Below are 7,414 nucleotides of genomic sequence, written 5' to 3' on the forward strand. Positions count from 1 at the left end.
GCGCCTTCCCTCCAATGGCGTCGTCGACGGTGCAGGCGGCGGCGGCGGCTGGGAAGGAGGCGTTGGTGCACGCAGGATACAAGGTACTGTCTCTGGCGGCAGCGGTGATGGTGTTGGTGCTGACAAGATGTTTTGAATGTAGAGATTCTGGAAGCTGGTGCTGGACATCCAGCCCAGCACATATGCTAAGCAGAAGACGAGCAGCAGAGGTACCACGCCGACGCCGCCGGAACGACGAACGGGCATGGGCTTCTTCATGACCTAATTCCGACCTAGCTAACCTCGTCAAGCTTGTAATGCACCATTAATTCTGCCTAGCTCGATATATATGCAGATCAACACTAGCTTGCTCTTGAAAAAGGTAGCCATGAGGCCATGACTCTATATAGGTTACTTTCATAAGCAATGGTACTAAATAGTATACTAAATACCAATCAATTTGTTGGTCATAAGGTTTGTGCAAGTCGCATAAAGAGCTCAAATACACCATGTAGAGATATGTTCTACATCCACAAAAGGAACTTCAGTTTCAAACTCGAAAATACTCTTTCAGTATGAATATTGGACGGTTGGATTGCAATATCACGTATTTTTCAAACTCTACGGTAGCTCCAATAATTGGAACTTCTGCACATTTGCTAGGTGTGTGACACCACTTGGATTACCGACATCAGACGTTGCTTAATTATGACGCATGTCATAGCTAGGTCAACAGAGGAAGCTCACATTGGAGATGACGACACAAGCACACAAAGAGGAGACGCCGTAGATCACAGTAAAGGAGGGTGCATGAATAATTAAATTATGGGAGTGGCTTTCTATAGTTTGACTAAATATATTTTGTCCATCGGTGATTTTTCATGTAACCATCAGATAGAGATCGTGCGTCCCCTGGCTGCCACACTAGATTTTTTTTTTGAGAACTTTGGAAGGGGTATCCCCTACCTTAAAACTTTAATTAAGGGAGCTAAGGCAGTTCAGCGTTGTACATGCAAGAGGTTACAGAGAGGGAAAACACCTAGAGAAAAAGCAAAAACACAGAGGAAGGAATTTTATACCGTCCAATATGTAAGCCAATGTTGGATAGAAGCCTTCTCCTCATGTTTGGCTCTAAGAGCCCAAAGTTTGCAGGTGTCCATGCATTGCTTGGCTACTATGTGAACTGGGATTTCCACATCATCAAAAACTTTCCTGTTTCTTGCCAACCAAGTGCTCCAATAATGACTAAATTTCAGGCATTTTTTTCTGAACCGGGCATCTCTCCCTTGCGGTATCATAGATATTTGTAAGCTTCTCGCAACTGGTTAAATTAATCCCTAAAAGCGCAAGGATTTAAACTGTTCTATCACAATTCAGATCAAAATGTTCAGTAGTCTCCCTTTCCTTGCAGCCAAAGGGACATCTCTCGTCATCCACAATTTTTTGACGGAGTAAAACAACTCTCACTTTGATCCTTCCCTTAATCAGCAGCCAAGCAAAAAAATTACCTTTTTTGGTGCTGCACATCTCCATATCGATTCTGCCCTTTCTTGCCTGATACCGCCCGAGTTCATGATGTTGTACAGGTTGCTAACTCAGAAAGAGACTGTTTTGTCAAATCGCTAGCACCTCTTATCGCCTTCTGAGTTTTGCAGATTATAGGTGCCGAAGAACCGAATCAGAGCTTCCTTTTCTTGGTCGGCCCGGTCAGAAGTGATATGGTTAAGAGGGATAGTCCAAACTCCGTCCCTCCAGCAGTACGCAACTGAGATATTTGGCCTAGTGGTGTGTGAAAACATAGCTGGAAACTGGAAGCAAAGAGGACCATCAGTCGTCCATTTATCTTTCCATAATGAGGTACTAATCCCATTTCCCAGCTGAACACATGTAGTGTTTTTGTAGGTGTCAATCATCCTCCAAAGCTGTTTCCAAGCTCTGGTTTGGGTGGTTGGCTGTCTCCAAAATCCTTTCCTTCCAGGTGTGTAGCCATCACCCATCTGGCCCAAGGCGAGTTGGGTTGAGTTAATATACGGTGGAACCCTCCGAGCCCTAGTTCCTCATTACGCAGAAAATAATGGATCCATTTTTCTTAGCAACACGGACCATCGTCCCAAGTTCGATCTATTCATAAAAAGAAACCCTATGGTCAACCAGATTGAAGTACATCGGTTTCCAAAAGCTCGAAGGCAAACGAATATAAGCAAAAATAAGCAGGCATATAACAAAAGTTTTTCTCCTAACAACCCAAACCAATTGACGCAAAATCAACTGATGACAACTCAGTAGAACTATGTACAGGAGTTATTGGTGCATCAAACACCAGCTCAGGCTTCATAGTAGATGATGAACAAATCCATAATTGAGGTTGGTGAAACCCAGGCGCCCGGTACAGCAAGCTTCTTCAGCTCCAAGGATCGATCTTGGCATATCATCACTCCAAGAGGCAGGTCCGCCCTCAGCTCAGCCCGTTCCCCGGTAGCATTGGAGCCCTAAGGATTGTTGAGATATGTTAACGAGCTTGCCCACCATTCCTAGCATCTGATCCTTGAAGATCAGCCTCCAGCATTTGATCGAGCAAATAATCAACCTCCCAACATATTTAACATCCAGCCAAGGGGGGGCATTAAAAAATTGATTATTCCTAATTTTTTAAATGCTCCACAACATAACAACATGGACTGAATTTAAGAGAGCATGCTTTTTGTTTGAGACCCAGAATTTTGCAATATACTCTAATGAATTTCCAACTTGCAGTTCAAAGAAACCCGCAATATGAGTCCAAACCTCTCTAGGTATAGGGCAACAAAAAAGGCCGTGTACTGACTCTGGATCAGAGCAAAAAGTGCATCTTCATGTTTTTCCATATTCATTTTTTAAATTGCCTCTAGTAAAGTATTAATTAGTTGGTTTGGTGCTAAAAGCCACACGAAAATATGGATACTTTGTGGAATGCGCAAGTTCTAAATTAAAGGAATAGGAACAGGAACCACACCGCCAAAGTTACTTATGTTGTATAAGGTAGAAGTGGAAGAAACCCCTTCTGAAGGATATTGCAAAATGAACAGTTCTAGGAGGCTAGCCCTTGTAATTCATACCAACAACTCATCACATTTGAGTTAAAGTTCCTCCTAAAATTCAGCTTACCCCTAAATGCACATGTGCGAATAATCACGGAAGCGCGTCGCTTGGGGGAGTGAAGACGATCCCACGTTCGGCTTTGTCGTCCTGATCTGTAGTGCTGGCTCCGTCCCTCAACTTTCTTCGACGACCCCACCGCCTTGAGAACAACAAATGTGGTGCCTTGAGTCCAAGGTTGCACGATGACGAGGAGGTGGTAGCCTCTTGTTCCAAGGCACTTACTTGCTCTGCCCTCCCCTCCGCTAGTCCATTCACTTATATAGAGAGTGGGTCAGGGGATAACCCCCGTATCCCAAAACCCTAACCCTAGCTATATGGATCCAACCCACTAACCTGTCCTAGTCCAATTCAGGTCTAAGCTAACCAGGTTCCGTGCAAGACAAATATTCTACGCCAGATCATGTCCTCTTAAGTGTGTAACCCCATAGATCATAGTAAGTCAGTCATGGTCCGAGTCGCACACCGCCACCCAAGTCACGCTATAAACTGACTCGTGCTCAAAGTGAATCCACCCTCCAGACCACTAGGTAGGAGCTTCCTATCAACATGAAGTTCTCTCCGAGTCCCTTTGCCGCATGATATTGGTGATAAGTTGATGAGGAGTGAATAGTCAAGCCAGTCCCGACATAACTCTCTTTTCTCATCTCTGTGATATGTGATCCTATTCTACTAACTCCTTGGCCGGACAAGATCGATTAATACTTAATCGAGTTGCGCATGGTCATGCTTTAGAACAATATCACACACTAGTAAGAAATAGCCTATAAGTAGAACAATACTAGTGGCGCACCAAATTAAGTGTAAGTCGGTGCTATTTACTGATGGAGTCCTACTTATTCGGTGCGCCACCAGTAGTTGATTCTTTCACCTACATCGATCATGGTTCTTTCACGAACTCGGCTGAGCATGTGTGGCAGTGGGACTGCAAGGGCCTGATCCAGGTTTGTGGGACCTATTTGGGACTGGGCGCTTCTCTTCTGCCATGAACCTCCATCGGCTTTTAGTGGCTGCATCTTGGTCCAGACAGTGGAGTGTGCGGCTGCCGGAGAATACCAAGGTGGATGATGGCGGCGCCTCATGTCGTCGTTACCAGGTCAAAGGTATAGTTGTTGCAGGTCACGTTTCTTTGGTTGGGATGATTGGGAAAACCCAAAATTAGGGTCCCTTGATCGCACGATGGATACAAGCGATGTTGTTCCCTAGGGGCACTATTTTTGGACCACGTGTTGGCTAGAGCGGTCCTGAGGTGGAGCTATGTGGTTTCTTCCGTGTCGAAGACGACAAGTCTAGGTGGTGTGGTGCAGTGGGGTCTCGGCGGTAGAAGCATGATGATGGACGCGCGTAGGGTTGTGGCGCTCTCTGGTGTTGTGGTGGCATCGACAACACGCCTGGCAAGGTCAATTCCTTGATCCATGGTCTGAAGATGGATATAGGGAAGGCGACGACGTCGTCTTTTGGACCATGTAATTGCGGTGCACGGTAAGGGTCTCCTGGACCGGTGCGAGGTCATGATAGGTATAGGTGTGAGGTCAAGCATTATCATGCCCACCCCAATCATGAAACTTGTAGGGTGAGCGACTTTTTTTTGTCAAGAAGGAGGCTTCATGTTGATTGAGGTATTATTTATAAGATTTTTTTAAATAAATAATAAAAAATTGTATGCATCATTCTCATCCCGAGGCCGAGGCATAGTCTCGTTTTAAAAACCAATGTCTTGGTCAATGGTTCATGCCTTGCTGTATCCAGGAATAATAAACCGTCCATGTGGCCAAGGGAAAATAATATATAGAGAGAACAAAAACAAGATAGATTTTCTTGAGACACGTCCTGCTAATCCATTACGAATTATACTTTCAGAAAAGTTACGGAAAAGTTTAAACCGTCTGGCGATTTAGAAAACCAAACATGGCGGCCAGCGGACATCGAAGCAGCACATCGCGCTAGTGCATGAGCATCCAAGTTTGAGCCTCGTCCCTCATGACGGAAGCCGGAAGGAGACTCCGTGTGGTTCGATCGGCCCCAAGGATATCTCCCAAAGGACCTTGCTGAAATGGCCCAGATTCTAGTCACTGGAGACCTTAGATCACCGCGATGCAGTCCGTGGCGACCGTGATCGCACCCACCTGCAGATCAGCTGCCACCGCTAGGGCTTCGAGGCACGCCATAGGTTCCTTGCTCCCTCGGTGTGTAACTCCATCAAAGGTCACAGCCGAAGCTCCGAGACACTTCGCCTGCTGATCGACAAACTGTGGCAACAATACCTCAATATAAAGCTCGCAATAACGGTGGATGTGCTCTTGGCCCAGTCATTTGAGCGCAGAGGCGTCCGCTGGGTTGAACGCCTAAAACTTTGGTAGTGGTGGGAGGGGAGGGAACACCTTGGTAATGTTATCATTATCTCTTTCGAGCTTGTTTTTTTTAGATCAACAGGGATCTCTCCCCAGCTCCATTTCATTGAAAAGAAGCCAAGTCTTTCGAGCTTGTTATCTTGTAAAACGGTAGAGTAACATCAAAGGAACAAACAAATGTTGCGAGGAATATTCGGACATAATTCATTTACTAATACACGAGTATATCTTCAAAAAACGTGGATTGCACTGATGAAATACCCGTCAATCCTAAACAACTAGATAGCTCAAAGAAATTAAGGTTATTGTATGTATACATATCGATCACGGTTCTTTCACCCATTCGGTTTACAATAGTCAGAAAACGTGCATGTCGATTAGCCAAAACCCATAACCTTGGGAGCCAAATCGAGCAAGGGCAAGAGCGCATCCGGCCTAAACTTACGCGCGAACAAGGCGCAAAACTCTGCCGCCCTGCCATTGTAGCTGCAGTTCCCGTCCATTCCTCGCCTCATCTCCTTGATGAGCACCTCCGTCACCTCGCTGCCACTGTGGCTCTTGGGGTGTCTCACCCGTGGGGTCCACCAGTCCGAGTACATGACCGATCGGTTTGAGTTGCGATGGCCCAAACCCAGGATGTTCACCAATGTCGGGATGTAGTGCTCGTCCATGTATTGGTGTCTGCCGTTCCGGAACACCGGGCCATAGTATGTCTCGTCGGAGACAACCTCGAGGGCGAACACACGGTCCATCACAAACCACTGAGCGCCCTTGCGCCACTGCGCGACGCTGACGTTGTGTGCAGCGAAGAAGGGGCTATGTCGCTCGCGGCTTTCCTCGCGGTCGAAACTGTCGACAAAGTTGGTGTTGGAGCCGGTGATGTAGGCGTGAACGGCAGGGAAGTCAAAGAGTGGGATGCAAGACTCCGACAAGAGGGCGAAGTGGCCGTTTGAGAGGTCGAGCAGCGAGTTCCCTAGGAGGCGCCGCTCCGCGTCCACTAGGCTGATGTGTCCCCACTTTGTTGTCTATCCATCACCGTAAAAGATTTAGAAAAGGATTTGAGCTTCATAATTCGTATGAATGCAATTTCAGCATCACTTAGATGTTACAAAACAAAAAAACATATAGATATACCCTAAAAACCATATAAGTACCTGGCTAGGAATCATGCGGCCATAGAACGGGGAGTCCGGCGGCGGCGAGCCGGTGTAGCTAGGGCTCGCGTGCACGTAGATGGAGTAGAGCCCCTCGTGCCCCTTGAAGAACTTGTCCCACAGAGGACGCAGCGGCAGCTCGCCCCTTACCAGGAACAGGAAGGCGATCTTGTGCACGATGACGTGCTTGGGCATGCTTTTCATACTCGGCGCCATGGACGCCCTCCAGAACAGCTCCTCGTCGGTCATGTTGTGCATGAGGCCGCGGCTCGGCGCCAGGAAGTCCGTGAACTCCATGCGCCGTCCGCCGGATGGCGCCATCGACATTATACGCGGCACCGTCGTCTGGGAAGGAGGCGATGGTGGCAGGATGCAAGGTATTGCTTCCGGCGGTGGCGGCGGTGATGATGGTGATGACGATTGTGACCAAAAGACCGACAGCTGTAGTGGTGACAGGGTGTTGTGGATGTAGATATTCTGGAAGATGGCGCTGGACATCAAGCCCAGCACATATGCTAAGCAGAAGACGAGCAGCAAAAGCACGACGCCGACGCTGCCAGAACGAGGAACAGGCATGGGGTTCTTCATGGCCTAATTGCAAGCTAGCCTTCTGAAATGCAATGTAACATTCTGCCTTGGTTTATATGCATTCTACCACTAGCTTGCTCTTGAAAAAGTTAGCTACCACTATATAGGTTAGTTTTACAAGCATGGGCAGTGACTAGTAGTAGATAGAATTAGTCTTATAGTAGGGTTCGTCCCATTTGCTCTTTCAATAACTAGCAACAGCTCCAG

The 7,414-nt window shown here is 47.1% G+C and overlaps 1 protein-coding gene across 1 annotated transcript; it reads right to left on the reverse strand.

Annotated features, from left to right (window-relative positions):
* Positions 1-5,842: 5,842 nt before the first annotated feature.
* Positions 5,843-7,207, reverse strand: LOC124664442 (glycosyltransferase BC10-like). Its single transcript, XM_047201962.1, has 2 exons — positions 6,620-7,207; positions 5,843-6,490 (listed from the first exon to the last, which is right to left on the reverse strand). The coding sequence occupies exons 1-2, from the start codon at positions 7,205-7,207 to the stop codon at positions 5,843-5,845; spliced, it is 1,236 nt and encodes a 411-aa protein (XP_047057918.1).
* Positions 7,208-7,414: the final 207 nt, after the last annotated feature.

This window comes from Lolium rigidum, chromosome 6 (assembly GCF_022539505.1).
Source record: "Lolium rigidum isolate FL_2022 chromosome 6, APGP_CSIRO_Lrig_0.1, whole genome shotgun sequence".
NCBI classification, from domain to species: Eukaryota; Viridiplantae; Streptophyta; class Magnoliopsida; order Poales; family Poaceae; genus Lolium; species Lolium rigidum.

Coding starts and splice junctions, on each gene's coding strand:
- LOC124664442 (XM_047201962.1), bottom strand. CDS start 7,207: ATGAAGAACCCCATGCCTGTTCCTCGTTCTGGCAGCGTCGGCGTCGTG. Junction 6,491..6,619: donor GCCGCATGATTCCTAGCCAG/GTACTTATATGG, acceptor GGTGATGGATAG/ACAACAAAGTGGGGACACAT.